The following is an 18,885-nucleotide window of genomic DNA, read 5'->3' on the forward strand; positions in this document are numbered from 1 at the left end:
GCGGTGCAGCTGAGGTTGAGAATCAGGAAAAGCGTGGGACGATAGCCTTGGGCAGACCCTGGTATTACTCAGACTACTCGGGCCGATTTCCCGTATGGATTGGGGTCCTTTATCGTCATGGTCCTCTATGACGTGTCCTCAAGGTTGTGTCACTACCGGTTAGAGGTCTATGTTCATTAATTCAGGAAGGAATTGGAGAATTCGCGTCGGCGCCGGCGGTGCACACTGGTCCCAAGTCTTCGCTGCAGCCAGTTCAACTGATCTCGGAGACTCGCCTAACACGTCCGTGCCTTGTTTACACTCGCACTGCTCGATTTCTGCGGCTTCTCACGACCAGATTCGTCTCTGTAAGTAGTCATATAGGTCAGATATTTCATCTGCTCGTCCCAGACTCCCAGATCTAGTCGGAGAAAAGTACCTGTGTCCCCGTGTTGTGTCCAGTGGACGGTGAATGTTAGAGTGCCCCCCTGCCGAGGGAGCCATTCATTCATGTCGCCTGCCATTGTTTTTCACGATGGCCAGCGGCAGGAGTGGCAGAGGTGTTACCGATCGTAACTCGGAACCCGACCTGTGCAGCGTAAGAAGAGATCATAAACTACACAGGACTTGCTCGAACGGGGACATGTTAGATTCGGACTTGTCCAAAGGAAAAGTCAAATTGGGGAACGCCAGCAAGGCGTGGAAAAGCGTGGATGACTGCAGTAGCGAGGTACAGTATCTGGCAGTACCAGTGAGCAGGAGAAGAAGGAGCAGAACATTATCAGAAATGGCAGAACCTAGGCAGACGACTCCATCGGCAAACTGTGATGCAGGGGTGCCCCGGGGTCTGGCTATACCTGCTGAACATGAAAGGCTTGTGCGAAAACTTTCTAATGAATCGGATAAAGATGCTGGGTATGGCACGGATCCGGGAAGTCCAAGTCCATGCAACTTTCTCAACAACGGCAACAAGAATGCCCAAGTGAATTCTAACACTGTGAATACTGACCAAAGCTGTGGTGATGCGAATGCGGACGTACAAAATCACACGTTAACAGACTTGAATGAATCAGTTTCAGAATCACCGTTGAACATGTCCCCCAACGAAATCGTTAGAAAATATGTTGGCACGGACTACCTTGATCCAACGACGCCACCAGCTACTGTCAGCTTGGAAACGAACTTGACTCTTCATGTAGATGGAATCATCGTCAACAATGATCAGACTCATGTCACTCCTGAAGTTATCATAAGCGACCACTGCAGTCCAGATAAAAACACCTGTCAGGTCATCACGAATGGTCCCTTTCATGTAGATTTAAATGATGACATCCCGCCAGACTATGTATACAGGAGGAAATCTTCGAACACCAGCACCACATCATCCCAGTTCGACGACACGGAAGACGACCTGAGTGACATAGAACTCACGTTTCCACAACACGACGAAGTTCCTCAGAAAAACAAGGTGAGTACAAGCAGCCGAGACCGCTACGGAAAATTGTCAAGTCCAAACACATACTGTGTAACCTTGCTGTACACCAGACTTGTATCCGGCCATGGGAAAAGGTTCTCCCTATAACGTGGTGCCTTTCCTGTGACAGGAGTCAAGCCTGGTTTAGCAAGGTTACAGAATATGTAGTAAGTGTAGACCAGCTAAACCACTTTTACTTGACAACGTATGATATAGGCCAGAGGGCATATACAACAACTAGCAGCGAACAGACAACAATGATAACCCACCTCAGGTGTAGACCATGATAATGATTATACATTGTATTCCACAATGAAAGATCAAAATGTTTTTAAAAAATCAACAGAATGACCTTTAATCAAGGACGTTCTATAAAATGTCCTTGCTTTTCAACTTCTTGACGGAAAGGGCATACCAGCTGGGGTATGCTATGAGCATCTGCGGTGGCGATGAGGAGTGTTATAATACTGTTATTTATGATTTTTTTCCCCAAAAGTGACACCAGGAGAAATTTTGCACGTCAAATTTCATGCTTATTCATGTAGATCTACAGTAGTGCAGAATACATGTATTTAAAAAAAACACGATATTCTTGGAGTCTTACTTGCCCTCACTCTGAATCAGTTCATATTGGAGAAAATTTGTGCAGAAAAATTGGAGAAAATAATGTTACAAACTTACATCTAACATAATGATCTATGGATAAAGGTTGGGTATATGTTGTTAGTGCGTGATGACCAAGGGACGTGTACTGTAGACTAGAATAGGACTGTGCATTATGAAGTTGGCGCTGCAGTGATAAGATTATGCTGTCTGATGCCAAATCTATTCTGGGACAATCAATAATGCCGTTGGGTTGGATATTACCGGGGCACCACTGTTGTCCTGACGTAAGTACAGACAGTGCGTGTAATGTCAGCATTTTAGCCGGCTAGTGGACTGGAAATCTTCAATGAAGTGACTTATTTAGATCCAAATTATCAACTAAAGATAAATTGGCACTACAGATTCCAAGAGATAACCCTTCTGATGCAGTGCCACATGCTACACATGGAACAGTGAAAAGTTCCAGTGGGACATACCGGTGTAGTTCCTTTTGAAAGAAAAATTGGATATGATTCCATTGTTTTTTCTTTTGGAAAAATTGTTATTAGTGCAAACAGTCTGATTTTATGATGGAATCAGGGAGATGCAGGATGTTTTTTATAGTCTCCTATTGCTTTGCACAAAGTTGTGTGTCCCTATCATATAGTACGCTAAAAATAGTTACTCAAGCAACCTATCATATAGTAGTTGTCATCCACTTCAAGAATGAGGTGGCTTACTCTAGTGCATCTACCCCATTAACGATGATCCAGAAATCATTAGTAGGCATCAAAGAACCTGCCTTTAATTAAAGCAAAGGCTTGTTTTTGTTTTCTGTACTAGGTACACATTTTTCAGTGATAGGTTGTCAGCTTTGGGAGGCTATCACAAACATGGCACAGGTCAAGTCACAAACTAATGCACAGCTGAAGGTACTAACCCGTAATGCAGACAAGAAGCAATGATGTTGACTGCAAAATTCAGTTGGATGTTTGATAATTCAGGCAATATACGATTCTACATAAAGACATTGTGTCCACAATACTTTAAACTTAATGAAATGTACATGTAAGTATTTGGATGTGTTGCCTTCTGTGTTGTGTCTTCTCAAGCATTCATACATGACACAAACAAGCAAAAGGGTAGGTTACCAAAGATACTATTTGTAGAATTTCCCTATTTGTAGATTTGAAATAATGCTGTTAATCTTTTGTTGTGAACCATTGCATTTCTTCCTACATATCACTGAATAACTACAAATAAATGGCTGAAAAAAAATACAGCTCTGAGTTTCAAGTCTGTGGGTATAATTTCTGTCAGATGCTGCGACCCAACAGATGAAAACGATATGTTCCTGACTTCAGAGCAAATGATAAATGTTATAATCTAACAGGAATTTGAAATACATGTACAGAATGATATAATATTAAATGATATAAATAAAGCCCATGGGACCAGTGTCAGAGGTTTCTCAGTAATAAATATGTTTATCTTCAGCTTTAATAACAATAAAAGCACACATAATATCAATCATACATTAGTCCCAGCCTTTCAGGTTCTATATGCACAGTTAATTCACCCTTCATTCCATTTCCATATTCCATAGTTACAACAAATACCTCTTACGCCACTAACAGATGTGCATGTGAAGTTTTATTGTGCAATCCTTGCTTTATGTTCTTCCTCTTTCTCTCTGTTGCATATTTTCTGTGGTAGAATAGTATTTATCCCAGAGCTGGTGTCAAATCCAGAGTGCGAGCAACCCTAAGGATTTCCTACACCATTCTTGGAAAGGTCTGAATCAAGTCTGTAAGATGTTTTCAAACAGAATTTGCCCGCTCTCATTACTCTACTCTTGTGTTAGGCTACACAAATGTTTTGTGTCATTACGTTTGAGTGATGGAGTCCCTTTAATCTTGTTGCTCTCCTAGTCTGTGAAAATAAACAGCTGTGCTTTCTAAACCAGAATGCCCCATTGCTCATGAAAGCTAAATCTGTTATTTTGCCTGTGTAAGCCATGTTTGTATATGATTTGATTTACATCATTTTTTGTGTTACTTGACTGAACCTAAGAAGGGAATGTCTTGAAAGGTTTGCTGGTGATAACCTTCCACTCACGATACTAAGAGTCTACAGCAGTACTGTAATTGAAAACAAGTCTTTTACATTTGGATATACTAAAAGTAAAAGAACATACAGCCGTAACTCTTATAGATAACAACAAGCAACACTTTCTAAATCTGTGATTATTGAAGTAGGGACTAGGGTATGCCTTTCTTTGTATAGACAAGATTGTTATGCTAGAATATACATGAGTTGACAGGATAGGTTATACATTAGAATGATAGTGCTTAGGTGAGATATTTTTGGTGAAATGTGGATCCAATAAGATTTCAACTGTTGTGAGTTTATACTGAAATGTTGCATTGTCTTGTGAATCAGGTGCATTGTTGTGGCCACACCGTGATTACAACTGTGTTTTTTACCTGCCTTCAATAGGTTTTGCACAAGAGTAAACATGCCGCCCGTCGAAAGGTGAGGTTGTGTTGACTTACCTGTGGAAAGGCCCTCCCCACCACATATTGTTTTACCAGCATGCCCCCCCCCCCCCGTTTTACACTTACAGAAGCTTGCAATGTCATGTGTGTTGCATGACCATGATCCCTGACCCCTCCCCTCACCGTAGCATGGGCATGTATTTCTGTTGGTTCTGTACATCAGGAAGAAGCATGCTGGAATGGTTCACCTGATGTACCTGTGTAGGTAGAGCCTTGTACAACACACAAAGTCTGTACAACTTGTGTTTGTGAAGCTTTAGTCCGTTCAAATGGAAGAACATTTTGAAGAGACATACAGTATTGATTTATGGTTGCTTTGTACAGTCTCCATGTATGTTTTTAGGAAAGATTGCAATTTCCAACTTGTGGTGTGCCCACAATGTTATGAATATCTAAAATTTCTGAATTCCTAACAAGAGAAATTTCCATGGTTATCACAGACAATTGTCTACATGAAATAACCAAAGAAAGGTAGTAGACGGCCCTTTTTGCTTGTACAAAGAAATACAAAACAGTTTGTTTGATTTATAGCCAACACCTAAAGGAAAATGTATAACCACTGTTAATAGTAATACTTTCGTCTCGATATTTTACAAGAGTTACTGGTACTCACTGTCATGAATATTGCAATATCATTCGCTATATTTAGCTTCTGTTGCATGTTGTTGTACATATCTAAATTTTGATGAGATGTACATGATAGATCTACACAGAACACATTCTAAGCCTAGAGGCCTTTTCTCCCAGACAAGGCTGTAATAGAAAAATTGATTTTTGTTCCTTGAAAACTTATATTCCAGTGAAATGGATATGGTCTCTCAGCTAGCAAAAGGGATTACCAATTGACAAACTGGCTGCTGGCTACCAATTTTAATGAAGAAAGGAGATTGGGATCATTTTTCTACTGATTGGCATTATCACCCCAAGGGGCATTGGATATCACAAATGTAAAAACACTTATCTAGTACTCCAAGCAACAATAACATAACAAGCCTCCCAGCAGAGTCTACCTTGTTGTGGTTCTCAAATTAACACCTGGTACTACCATATCTTGTACTTGAAATTGCTTTTCGGCACTTCCACTTTTTCAGGAGTGCAAGCAGCACTGACACTTGCAGTTACCAAGCCATTGCAAGAAAGCTGTTGAATATATTTAGATTTTCTTGATGTTGAGCTCGTGGTTGATTTGTTATTTACGAGACGGGAGGCAGAAAGAGGTAATTGGGGGTAATCGTTGCCTGGTGATACGGCACCCATTGACGTCAATTCTCTCACCTGCAGGGCTTTAAGAACAGAATTAGAATATTTGTATACTCAAGCCTGTTTGTTCTCCGATGGATGAACTTAATGTTACTAAGGAAACCTGCAGACTGCTCTGGGCTCATGATCCAGCGCAGGTCCGGTTACCCTGAACAGGAGGCATGTTTCAACTGTGTCAACATACAGTTCCCTTTAGGTTTTTAGTTTGGTAAGCTTAGGTTCCTTGGCGCTTTTGCAAAACTGGAAATCATAAACTACCTCTAATACCTGCATTCCTCTGTGATGGCACACAGATGTGCCAAAGACAGGTGAGGATGTATGGTTGGCTGATCTGGCAATAGACCTGTGTGTATTGGATGATTTATTGTTAAAGATAATGATTGTGAGGAAGTGACCTTTCGTTTCAGTTACACCTAACCAAGACCATAAAACATGTTATACACAGCACGTCACATCAATGCACACATATAACCACAAGGCTGTGATCACACATATGAACAAATGATGTCCTGTGTATAGTTTCCGTATACTAGTAGTTGTGTCGAAAAATATGTATGCGACGCACGTTATTCTGATGCAACGTTGACTGAAGACCTGTCAAATATCTTGATGGATTTTTTCAAAACTACAAGACAACAACTCCGTGTGCCCAATGATGTTTCGAAAGTTAGGTACCATGCTGGTCAAAGTGATGATGGATAAAAACAGTTCACCAGCCTGGAGTATCACACATGTGCATGTTGCAGGGAATATGAAGACACAAGAAACTCAATGCCACCTGTTCTGTTTAAGATTTTGGCATTTAATCCCCAGGGGTAATCCTGTGGCATTCCGGCTCAGAAATTCTTCAGGAGTCATCATTCCCTGGGAGAGCGGAGAAGGTGGAGGTATTCCTGCAAATGTTTAATGTTCGTCCCACACGGCTGACCCTTAACATCTACAGGCTGACACAGGTCAGCTGGCCTGGGAACTCTCTGGGATAGAGACATCATGACTACTGCTCTGCTAGGGATGCTGGAAATCGTGAAATGTTGGCGATGGTTTTATGTTCACACTTTTTGGCAGTGAGGTCTCTGCCAGAAACTCATCACCCCTCGAACATGTCTTGCATTGTGGCACAACAGTTTTTTCCTATGCGAATTCTTGATTATCCCCTTTCCATCAAGCTTATACATGCACAGTTCCCAGACCAATAGGTATGTAGACCTCAAATAGGGTTGCCATTGGTCTTTTGGGTTGCCAACTTTTGCCTTCTGGGGGAAGGGAGAAGGGCGTTGCTGGTTACTAGTGTATGTAGATGTGTAGATGTACTGTGTACTTCTGGGAAGGGGTAGTAATTCTTGTCTGACAACTTGTGACACTTCTAGTCTTAGGTTGACCTGAAAACAGGATTGTCAGTTTTCAGAAGTTCTGGAGCAGACACTGTATTAAGGACAGTTTATGTAGTACAGTATAAGCATATATGTTCCATAGTAGATGATGATTATGATATACTTATAGATCCTAGTATTAGTGGGAAGAAAAACATTTTGTTCGGGGTAAACATTGATGACCCGTTTTTTTATTTGTTCAATCAATTTTCTGTCCTATATTCGGAAACCGGTTCTTCAGCCCTCCCAGAAGTAGTGCTTCCTATATGTATTGTTACATACATACAAACTGTGCCTGGTTATTGAAGCAAATGTCAAGCAGCTCTTGACGCTCTTTTCACTGCACTACAGAAGAGATTGCTTTTCAACCTGACAACAGAAATGCTCGGTTGACTTTGTGACAGCTGGGTACCTCAAATGTAGGAGAGGCTAATTGACCCTTTGATCTGACAGCCATTGATGGTATAGAAATTGGTGCAGGTAGCAAGAAGCATCTATTATAATTACTTGTGGTTTTCTTCAGTAACCCTCAAGTAGCATGTCTCATTTGAAGTGGCTGTGTTTCAGTGATGTCTTTTATTTCAATAGATTGCATTGTGGTCCCTCCGTCATACATGAAGCAAGATGGTACCCAAATGTTGGACAGGTATCTTTGTATTTTAAGTTATGAGGTACTTTTTATTCAGAAGTATTGAACCTTTTCTCCACAAAAACTTCTGCTTTCCCCTTTCTTCAAGTTAACAAAGTAGTACTGACCTTAGCTAGAAAGGTAGGGCCAATTATCTTGCCAAAAATAGCAGCTTTTAAGTAGTAAGATACTTTTTAAGGAAACTTTTGAACCTTTTCTCTGCAAAATATCTTTCCCTTCTCTACAAGTGAAAAGTGTTACCCTTAGATAGAAAGGTAGGGCCAAAAATAACAACAACAAAAAGTTGTCAGATAATTTTTATTTAGAAGTTTTGAACATTTTCTCTACAAAAATGCCTCCCCTTTATTCAAGTGAACAAAGTGTTGCCCTTAGCAAGGTACGGCCAATTATCCTGCCAAAAATAGCAGTCACTTTCCAACCTTAAGCTCCAGTGTGTACTTGTAATGATACTTTATACAAAAGGAGCTGAAAACCTCCAACTTCAGGCTTAGACGACTTTACCTAGCCTTAGCAAAACCCACGTCTGAGTCCCAGAATCTATTTGCCCAGCTACCTTTCTATGATACTGGAACCCACAGGGGTAGATTACATTCTTGTCCTTCCAAAGTATACCCTTGACATTTAGACAGCAGACAGGAGGGCCTCTTACATACTCAGACTTTATGCTTGGTGCATTGCCAATATTAGGAGCACATGCCTCAGGTGTTGTGGGTGTCGCTAGTTATTTACTACCCTGTTCGACCAATCCTCCAGAATATTTTGTCATAAAGCCTCGCTGCTACAGTTGATTATGGTGCAAAAAGCCAAGTCAACTTAAGTCGGCTTCAATTTTGCGCTCATGATGCAGACATTTTGTTGTAATGCCTAGCTGCTGCTGTTGATTATGGACCAGTTTATGATGCTAAAAGCCAAGTCCACTAAGTTGGCTTCAATTTTGCATTCATGATGCAAACTTGCAGCCACACTCAGATCAGGTTGTTGGATGACCGCGCTGTGCAAAGTCGCTTGAAGCTTGGATGATTGGTGAAGATCACATCCGGCTCACTGAAAAAGAAAATGCATGGTAATACGATTTCTCCTGCTGCAGTTGTAGTGATCTTGCACATTCATAGCCTGGATGCCAGACCCCCAATCTCTAAAAGATCTATCGTTGTGGTAGATAGATATTTTAGAAATTGGGGGTTTTGGCATTCATTCGCCTTCAGATTCTTGACCTTCGATCAGCAATGAGCTCCTGTCCTGACTTGGCTTACCAAGTCTAATCTTCAAGCAGATATATTAGTGGCAAGGCAGTATGAAAAGGGCCAACAGGTTGGCCCGTTTGATACTGCCTTGCCACCGATATATCTGCATGGAGATTAACCAAGTCGACTTGAGTTAGTCTGATTTTTGCATCATGAACAGGGCCATACATATCGTGTACACCATGTGAATGATTGATGGTGTGATTGGTATACCCTTGTTTTGTTAGTGTCAGTGGAGGTGTGTGTGCGCTACCCTGTGGTGGTCTGTCGTTTTCTACTGTATCAAACAAACAGCCGAAGTAGTGATGTTGATGTCAGCTGATGTTTATTCTGGGACGGCAGGCTGTTTGTTATGGGACGACCCTCGAGCCGGTGACGTCAGAGAGGCTCTGACTGCTTTGTTCCCCACTCCGCGTTCTTATCAAGGTCATTACTGTGCCACCAAAATTGGCCAACATGAGCCTGAAGAAAGCTTTAGAAGCTAGAATGGACTTTCAGATTACAACTGTACTTAGAAAGCATGTGAACATGCCTAAACCTTAGTTTAGACTGGTAGAATATATTTATATCTGAACTTTGTCACAAGTAACATGTACTGTAAATCACTTTAATATAGCGGCAGGAAAATATAGCAGTTGGGGGAAAATGGAGTAGGTCATGGCACTTAATTTTAACAGCGGGAACAAACGTTACTGGCTTAAATATTAGTGATCCAATACTAGCGATGATGAAATTTTAGCTGTTGACTAGTGACAGTTAAATCAGCTAAAATTAAGTTACAGTTAACAAATCAAGAATTACAGTACTTAGCAGTTACCCTGTCCCATAAGGGATACTTCATAGCGCAATTTGCCTGGTGGAAGGTATAAATGTCTCATTTACTGCTTGAAAAGCTACCTGTAAGTCAATGTCAATTTTCAATAGGTTTGAAAAGTTGTTGTAATGTAAGCTGAAGTCTTCCCTTGCCTAACAAAGGTTTCAACGCTACTCCTGATCTTTTGTTTTATGGGTGTGTTTATTGCTGCCACCTGGGCCAGGTGTTGCCCCAACAGAACCATGGTACCACTACATGTACATGTACACCCCGTATCACTAAACAATTAGTTTCCAAGCCCTCAAAAGATAGAATTACTGAAAAGTGGTCTTTTTCTTGTTTGACAGATAAATAGTAATTTAATATAAGAACAACAAAAAGCCATCTATAACCTACCTACAACCATCGCTTTGTTATATTTGAGCTGTTGTGCATCATGTGTGATAGCATGATACAGATAGCATTCCTAACCAGAGGAATATATGCAGCCATCATGCTGGTCTAGTATTGTAATATCCACTGGTAATTTGAAGAAAAATTGTGGATGAAGTAGCAGTTACTTCATACAGTATGAAAGTTTCTCTTCCAATATATAAGGTTTGTGGACAAATGGCTCACTAATAAACCTACTCGTGTTTGTTCATGGGTTTAGTTGTTTATTTGCTAAGTCCTTATCTACAACTTTCTTCATACACATCCTTTACAAACCATTAGAGAAACATGATCATTTAGCTACCATTATCGCATGCATTTAGGTTCAAGCCCACACCTATTTTCAACATAGATTGTCAGTTTGAAGTTTGGTAGCAAAGTTTATGTTGCTTTAACCACTTCAGGTCTCAGCACAGTGTTTGACGTGCAGCAATATAGACCACATTTAGTCAGGGAAGTTTGGACAGTTTGGAGTTTTTTTAAAGGGCATCGAGAGGTATCTAAACAGTCTAGAAATTGAAATGCTGCAGGAGGCAAGAAGGTCCCTTGACCGACCTACTCTGAATAGAACTCATTTTCAAGCAGTACTACTTACTACTAGTAGTACTACCGGTAGTACTATTCAACAGCTATGAAATAGCAGAGTAAAGCTTAGTGAAATGTGTGCAGTATGGTATATGCAGTGTTTGTGTTACGGAGTTTACATGTTTTGATGCAACTTTTTTGATAATCGGATACCTGAAGATGTAAAAATTCTACTAGATTTTGGACAAACACATAAAATATTTTGCAAAAAATAGCATATATATGTTTGGCCTTTTACTGATTATCAGGATATTTGGTTTATGCACAAACATTGTGTTTCTTGTATATAAAGTTTCGTAACAACTAGTTTTCACATATTTATTAGCAGCATCATAACATATTGTTTATAATGCTGGTAGTTTGTAGACTCAAAATCCGTTTAGGGTGGAGGGTTGTAGTTGTTTGGTACACAAAACTTTCCAGGCTGAGATTTAACAGGCTTTGGTATTTTGTAGAACATGTCTTTCCTTGACACAGGCAAGCTGCCATCTTCTAGGACGATGACGAGCGTGTTATAACATTAGTTGGCTCAATGTGGAAGGATACCATCTTGAGTTCTTCAAAAACCTTATTGGTACTATTCAAGTGTGACAAATATCGTTGTGTCTGCAACTAAAAGCCTATAGATATTAAGAAAGAGCTTACATACACTTAGAAGTAAAAATTAGAAGGTATAGATATCATAGATTGGAAGTAGAGCTGATTCTGCTAGAACCTGGTAGAATTTGAAGTAGAGTTTCAGAAAAGGTGGAAAATGTCCTTGTTCGTCCTTGACTTGTGCCAATATACCGTTTGACAGGTAAGGCAGCCGCTATTTCTGTAACAGGGTTGTTATGGCGATGGAACACTGACGTTTATGCCGTCACACAAACGTCAGTGTTCGCTGTATCTGTTGTTTAGAACACAGTGTCAATAGATAACGTACTAAACATAGGCTAATGCCAAGTTTAGTGTTGATAAAAGCCCCCCCTAGACTCACGCTTCCAGGATGTTTTGACATCTGTCTTTGACAGTTATCTATACTGCAATGACGTAAATGCCCCCCAAAAATAAGCCATAATCCCTGGCCTTCGACGACCCTGATTGATAAATAAGTCAGAAATAGTGTGTATTAGGTCTGTATGTGATGATAAAAACTACAAGGAGGTGTAAAAGGACCTTGCAACAGTGAAATGTGTGTAAATCAATGCTCGATGACTATCTCAACAAGACCAGTGTGTTCGCCAAGGTGGCAAGTCACATTCTGTCACTAGATCCTACATGTGAAATAGTAGCACTGACTGTTGAGATTACAGCTTCAACATTGAACTTGAAGCATGCATGTTAGTTAGGAGGTAAAGTCAATATACAGCACATGACAACACAGTCGGCGCAGTCAGTGTAATATAAGTTACCAGCTGCTGCCATGCGGTGTGCCTACTAAGCTGGTATGTTATGCTGAATGGCAGTTATACTGGCTATACAGAATATAGATACAAATGATATAGATGTAGTGCAACAAGATTGAGTGTTGAAGGATTTAAAGCATCTTGCCTATTCACCTCCAGATAAAAATGCAGAAAATTCAGTATTCTTCAATTTACTAAGTATTGCAATCGTAGGTAATTCTTCAGTTTGATGCCCTGGTCTTTGGCGTAAAATTAGAAATGCGTTTTTGCAGTTAAATAATTTTTTGTTGGCACGATGTACCTGACCTGATGAAAATTGATTCATTGAAAATTTTCTGGATGCAGTTGGCATCAGACCTAGAGGTGCAAAATCGTACTTACGTGTGTACATCTCTGGACTATTACATTATTTAATTTATCATCATTACCTATTGGTCTGTTGTCTTCTTTTCCTGGTAAATTGAGGTATTTTCCCACCAGATCCCATCTGCATGTTTCTTGAATAACATTAGAATTATGCATAATTATCATGTGTTTGCTTCTTTCAAATTGCTTGCTTCTTCCAAGGAGGTTTAATCAGGATAAACCTCCTTGCTTCTTCTAGTGTCCAAACTGTAGATTGAGAACTCACAGTTGAATGTGTCAGCTATACCCAGGGTTGTCTGCTAGGAAATACATGATCCTCTTCTACCTGTACCAGGATGTTGTGTGATTAGTATTGTGCTGTTCACAAGTCACTGTGATTGTGAATGTGTGATAATGTGGGATAAGATATATGTAGGGTGTATGATTCACCCCATCCAGGGGAGCTTGCTATATATAGAACCGAGGAAATACACAGGGTCAGCCGACGTGTAGGAATGTCACTTGGAAGTGAACACTTCACATATTGGAGAGGGATGTCAGACCACTTAAATCTATTCTTGTTTTATATGAGTCAAGTTACCAATAATGTGCCCACTCACTTTTCGATTTCCCTTCAATTGTAACTGTCTCATGTTCAGTGATGAGTAATGGGGTAGGTTAGCTGGCAGGTCATGTTCATAAGTCACCCCAGTACCTCCCCTTGGTCACGTTCTCCACCCTCCAAGGATTTCCTGCCTGGTTTCTATGGGTCTGGTTACGTACTTCCTTGGCTGCTGTGACATCAGTGGTACAGGCAGTTCCTCTGAAGTCTGAACACATGCCCCTGTGATGGTGACCGTTGGTTCAGATCCTGTCGGTGTAGCCAGAAGATTTCCAGTAAAGCCGTGGAAGCAAAGAATGCTCCCAATGGTTCAAAAGATGTTCACTGCCTTGCAGTGTAGATATCAGGACAAGCAGGTAGAGATTCTTGCCGTTTCTGCTGTTACTTGTGTACGCTAGATTTTCCAGTATTGTGTTTGACTTTGCTTAGCAACTGGGTTTACTCTTGGCTTTGTGTGGAGATGTTTGGAGATGGATGGTGAAAGTAGGGGTGCCGCACGACTCAATGTTTTTCTCTCCCCGGAACCGCTTTAATTTAGCCAAATTTCAGTCTTTTAATCAGAGATTCATCAGACAAAGAACACTCTTATATTGGTACCAATAGTTGAAGATGGTTCTTATCGGAATATCTGCAAAATCTTCAAAATGCCTATGTACAGGTACTATGCGAGCAACAGCCCATTGAAAGTCGGTCACTTTCAACTTGGTTTCACGAAACCAGGGTGTATCATTGTGAAATGTGTGAAACATTTGTGCTTAATCTGCTTGTAATTCTAATTTTTACCACTTTTATTTGTTCCCCCACAGTCGCTACAACAATGGAGAAAGATTCGCAACATGGTCCACTGGTCGCCGTTCCTCCAGTGCTTCAAGAAGAAGTACCCCTGGGTGCAGCTGGCAGGACATGCAGGTGAGAAGGAGTGAACTTTATTGCTCCACAATCGTACATGGCACAATGTAAGGCCACACTATCCAACAATTAGAACTAGAAAATATTATCAACAACAGTGTATGATACGTTGATGAAGGTTAGACGTCCAGGTAATAAGATGCGCCCAAAATAGTAAGTTACTCAAGCAGCTGGATAAAATTTTGAAACAGTGTATGAGTTACAATATAGTCATGTATGTATGATTTGGTCTCACTTAAATTTGGATAGCCTGGATGCCAGATCCCCAATTTCTTTAACATCTTACGTGTGGTTTTTTCGAGATTGGGGGTCTGGCGTCCAGGCTAACTTTTGGAATGAAGTACAAAGAAATTGACCTATGTAGGCGGATAAAGTTGAGATATGGTCACCTCAGCTGTAAATTCTCTCAGATAAGAATGACTGAGCAAGACCTTGTGCCAGTCTTGTGGTAGAAAACATGCCACTCAACTGCTGATAGTCACTACCATTTCGAGCATCTTAAAGACTTTTGAACATGTGGAGATAAAAATGTTGTGTGGAGGCATTAGAACCTCATGATTTTGTGCGTGTTTGTAAAAAAAGGAGGTAGGCATTCAGACTGAGGCAAAGTGTAACTCTTTTCGATAGCTAGTAGTGCAATGAAGCCTTACCCTGTCTTGCATTTTCAGCCAAGCACACCAGGTAACCCTTATCTTCTCGATAAGCATGTTGGGTTCTTTTACACCTAGAGGTTTAGATAAGGGGGTCTGAAAATGTATTCAGCGCAAGATGCAATGTTTTTAAGTAACAGGTTGTTGAGACAAAATGGTACTGATAATCATGATGTTTCTTACAGGCAACTTCAAGGCTGGAGAGGGAGGAACCATCTTGAAGAAACACTGCAATCGAGAGGCCAAGTGTCTGAAGAAGCTGATGGGAGACCTCCTGCGATCTTACGTCCCAGAATACAAGGGAGATGTGGAGAGGGAGGGGGAAAGTATCCTTTCCAGATGCAACTGGGTTGCTCCATTCAGTGTTCTGTATTATGTTATACTGCTGGGATTGCTGTAATCAAATTTTTGTTATATGAAAAGTATGAAGTCTTGATGTTTTGATAACTAAGATATTTGTTTTGATAACTGAGAAAGTGATAGAAAATAGCTCTTTGATGGTAGATACATATGACGAATGTTGAATTGACCTTGCTGCCTAGCCACATTTGTTGTTCTATGACATGTGTGACCAAGGACATACAAGCTAAACATATCAGAACAAGGAAGACATTCTTGCCTTCAATGTGCATTCCAACTGCAACAGAAGGTAATCTGGATAGTGCTTTTGGAACATTGGAACTGCCCTGTCTCTCATTTAAATGTACAAATTGCTGTGGCTAGTCTTGACGATTTGATATTCATGGGTGTTTTTATGACGAAGTCGTCTTAAAAAGATAGTTTGGCACCTTATATGCGGATTTGTCGATACTTGATTTGTCGGAAGGCCTTGGTAGCTGGATTCACCAGTGAACCGGTCATTCTCTGAACTGAATTGTTACGATCTCGGCTGCCTTTTACATTTTGCATGTCTCCTCAGGCAACAGCTGTTTTTTAGGGCTTTTTAGGCCAAAACCCATAAGTAATGTTGTGGTGCATTTTTCGTGAAACATAATACTAGTAGGCGTTGTGGGAAAATGAAGAAAGTATCGATGGTGCCCGTAATTTGGCTCATATCAAATCGTAAAGGCTGGCCACAGCAATTTGTACATTTTAATGAGAACAACTCTAAAATGAGTGAAGGAGCAAGACTTAGATCTATCTGCAAAAAGTTTAGATTGCACTTCTTTCACTGTTGCTAGTGTTAGCTTCTTGCAAAATGTGCTGTTTTTGAATGTTTGAAAATGTCCTTTAATTGAAAAAGAAAATTTTTATTTCTGCATCTTACACCAGATAAACTTGGTAGGATTGGACACAAGTGTTGTACTCAAGTTGTAGGATGACTGGATATGGAGTTAATGATCACCCAAGTCTTGAAATTTTTCTTGCAATTTCTTTTTATGAGCCTTTATGATACACAATTCATCACATGGAATGTTATGAAATGAGCTTTTATCATTATGAGGGTTCCGAATAACACCATCAGTCTTATCTTATCGCATTGATCTTGTCGTGAGTTCCTTGATTCACATGCTCAGAATTCATGGAGATGGAAGACCTTCTGGGAGACTTTGACACACCTGCTGTCATGGACTGTAAGATGGGAGTCAGGTATGCCTACTAGTTTACTGTGCTGTCTCTACGATGTGTTACCCTGAATGGCGGTTATACCGGCTATATAGATACAGATACTGTACTGTCTGTACTGTTCCCTTTGTAGCCAAAATATGAACAAATCGATACATAATCTACCTGTGTGACCTCAACCATGGCCCTGCTAATAATTGTAAACATACATCTACTGCATATTCTCCAATGAATGGATCCTTGCTGTGTAGATCTTCTTTATATATCTACTGTACAACTATTGTTCACACCCAGATATGATATGAATCGCAAGATGACAGGACAGGATGAATTAGAAGATGAAAGGATTGCGCTCACTCAATATACTGTTGATTAATTTCAGCAGTATGGCTTCATGATTATGACAAGGCCTTATTTAATTTGTTATTTCAGACCCTTGTAGTGCCTAGTGGTACATAGGGTAGCAAGTTTCCTTTCTGTTTTAGTAGCAGGGTATATGAGGGGTTGCTAGCCTTCCCGTTTGACATGCTTGGGGCACCTCCGCTAACATTGTACTCAAATTTTATTTTACACCCCTTTCGCAAGACGCATGCAGCCCCAAGATGTCCTGACGCAGGGGTCTCCCAGTTACCAACTAATTGGAACCAGTAGATCAACTGTAAGGCTGCTACCAGTTTAGCTATAGGAACATCCCCCCTTATTTTATTAACCATACTTAATATTTTCCCTTTGCCGTCAGGACGTACCTAGAAGATGAACTAGTCAAGGCCAGAAGCAACCCCAAGCTGAGAAAGGACATGTACCAGAAGATGATCGAGATCGACCCCACGGAACCGACGAAGGAGGAGAACGCAGCCAAGGCCGTCACCAAACCTCGCTACATGGTGTGGAGGGAGAGCATCAGCTCCACGTCTACACAGGGCTTCAGGATAGAAGGCATCAAGGTTAGCAACAATGCCTCATAATAGTAGAGCCTTGACTACGAAAGCGAGTTGTAGCAAACTGCATTACCCTATCAGCTATTGAAAAAGCATTATGCTTTACCTCAAGCATTACGCTTTGAGTTTGATTGAAGATAACCTGGGATCCAGTCTGAATCGTCGTTAGGCCGGTGTCACCGGGTGGTAAAGATAGCTCGGCGGGGAAAGCGCCTGATTCCCTGTAGAGTGCCCGGCCTAATGACGATTTAGACTGGATTCCAGGTTAGACTGAAGAGAAAAGGAAGATGAACTGTTAATGTGGTCATTCAGGAATCTGGATTTTTGTACAGAATTATTTTAAAAGTCACAACTGGTTAAGAACACATTGGGTCACCTATGGCTAAGATTTAGATTTGAGAATGACTTTACTCCCCGGGCAATCTGAGATGCAAGTACATGTATTTGCTTACCATGACTGGACAATATTATCTAGATGCCTTGTCCAATAAAAAAAGGAAGATCAAGAGCACTGCCCGATGTAGCACTTAAGATTTTACGCGTCTCATGATTGTTGTTGTCATCATTCACAGAAGTCAGATGGTCAGTCGAGCAGAGATTACAAGATGACCAAAACAAAAGACCAAGTGGCAGAGGCCTTCAAGTTTTTCACCGATGGTAACCAGTCATTACAGGTAACATGACTTGACTTTGTCTTGATTCAAAAATAGCTATGATCCACCTTTCCACTAGAGCGCTGAGCAATTGAACATTTGACAGGTCCCTCAATGAATTAGATACATAAAGACATAAAGAAGGAATCTTTTTACGTTTTGTTGTCTTTTGAAATCATACTTTTACATCGTGCAAGCAGATGATTTCAGACATGATATTCATCTCACCTGTGTAAGATTAAGCTGGGCATTCTGACATGTTAGAGTAGTTCTAGATGTTTTTAGATGTAAGGCAGTTGGCTCATCAGGGCTCGAAATACGTAGTGGGTGCATGTGCACCTGTGTGCACCCAAAATTGGAACTGTGCGCCTAATTTTTGACTGTGGGTGCACAGTAGGCTATTGGGTAAAGGTACAATTGTACACAAGTTTTCAAAAAATACTCTTAAAATGTAAGTATCAGAAAAAGCATTAAAACCTTTTGTTGTATTCTATTTGATGTATTACTATTACTCGTTTGAAATATTGAAGTTTAAGCTATAGAATTACAGATTGAGGCAGTAGTGTTAAACTTTTAAATTATGATATTATGTTAAGCTGACATTCAATTCATTTTATGTGGTGCACCCAAAATTCTTTCTGTGCACCTAATTCTTTTTAGTTGGGTGCACCAGTGCACCTATTTCTAAAAATGAATTTCGAGCCCTGCTCATGCTGGGAGAATTTTAATGTCCAAGCAGATGTTTGGCCAAACAATGAGTGGGTGGACAAAAATTTAAAGCCGGAGACAGCCCTGGATCAGACTGTTATGATTTTGCCCCCAAAGATCTGATTGGAGATCAGGAGAATTTCCTTCCATTTAAGT

General features: G+C 40.5%; 1 protein-coding gene across 3 annotated transcripts in view; it reads left to right on the plus strand.

Annotated features, from left to right (window-relative positions):
* The window catches only part of LOC136433765 (inositol-trisphosphate 3-kinase B-like), a 23,105-nt gene continuing 4,220 nt past the window's right edge, over window positions 1-18,885 (plus strand). Inside the window, exons 1-7 of one of the 3 annotated variants that reach the window (XM_066426255.1) lie at window positions 1-1,447; window positions 4,538-4,573; window positions 14,112-14,214; window positions 15,050-15,190; window positions 16,382-16,454; window positions 17,170-17,374; window positions 17,941-18,042. In XM_066426255.1, coding sequence (XP_066282352.1) covers window positions 452-1,447; window positions 4,538-4,573; window positions 14,112-14,214; window positions 15,050-15,190; window positions 16,382-16,454; window positions 17,170-17,374; window positions 17,941-18,042 — 1,656 coding nt within the window. In that variant the 5' untranslated portion in view covers window positions 1-451. Of the gene's footprint in view, window positions 1,448-4,537; window positions 4,574-13,474; window positions 13,662-14,111; window positions 14,215-15,049; window positions 15,191-16,381; window positions 16,455-17,169; window positions 17,375-17,940; window positions 18,043-18,885 lie in introns of those variants that run through there. The other 2 variants (XM_066426256.1, XM_066426257.1) reach the window with 2 other exon arrangements.

Source organism: Branchiostoma lanceolatum, chromosome 4 (assembly GCF_035083965.1).
Source record: "Branchiostoma lanceolatum isolate klBraLanc5 chromosome 4, klBraLanc5.hap2, whole genome shotgun sequence".
NCBI lineage: Eukaryota > Metazoa > Chordata > Leptocardii > Amphioxiformes > Branchiostomatidae > Branchiostoma > Branchiostoma lanceolatum.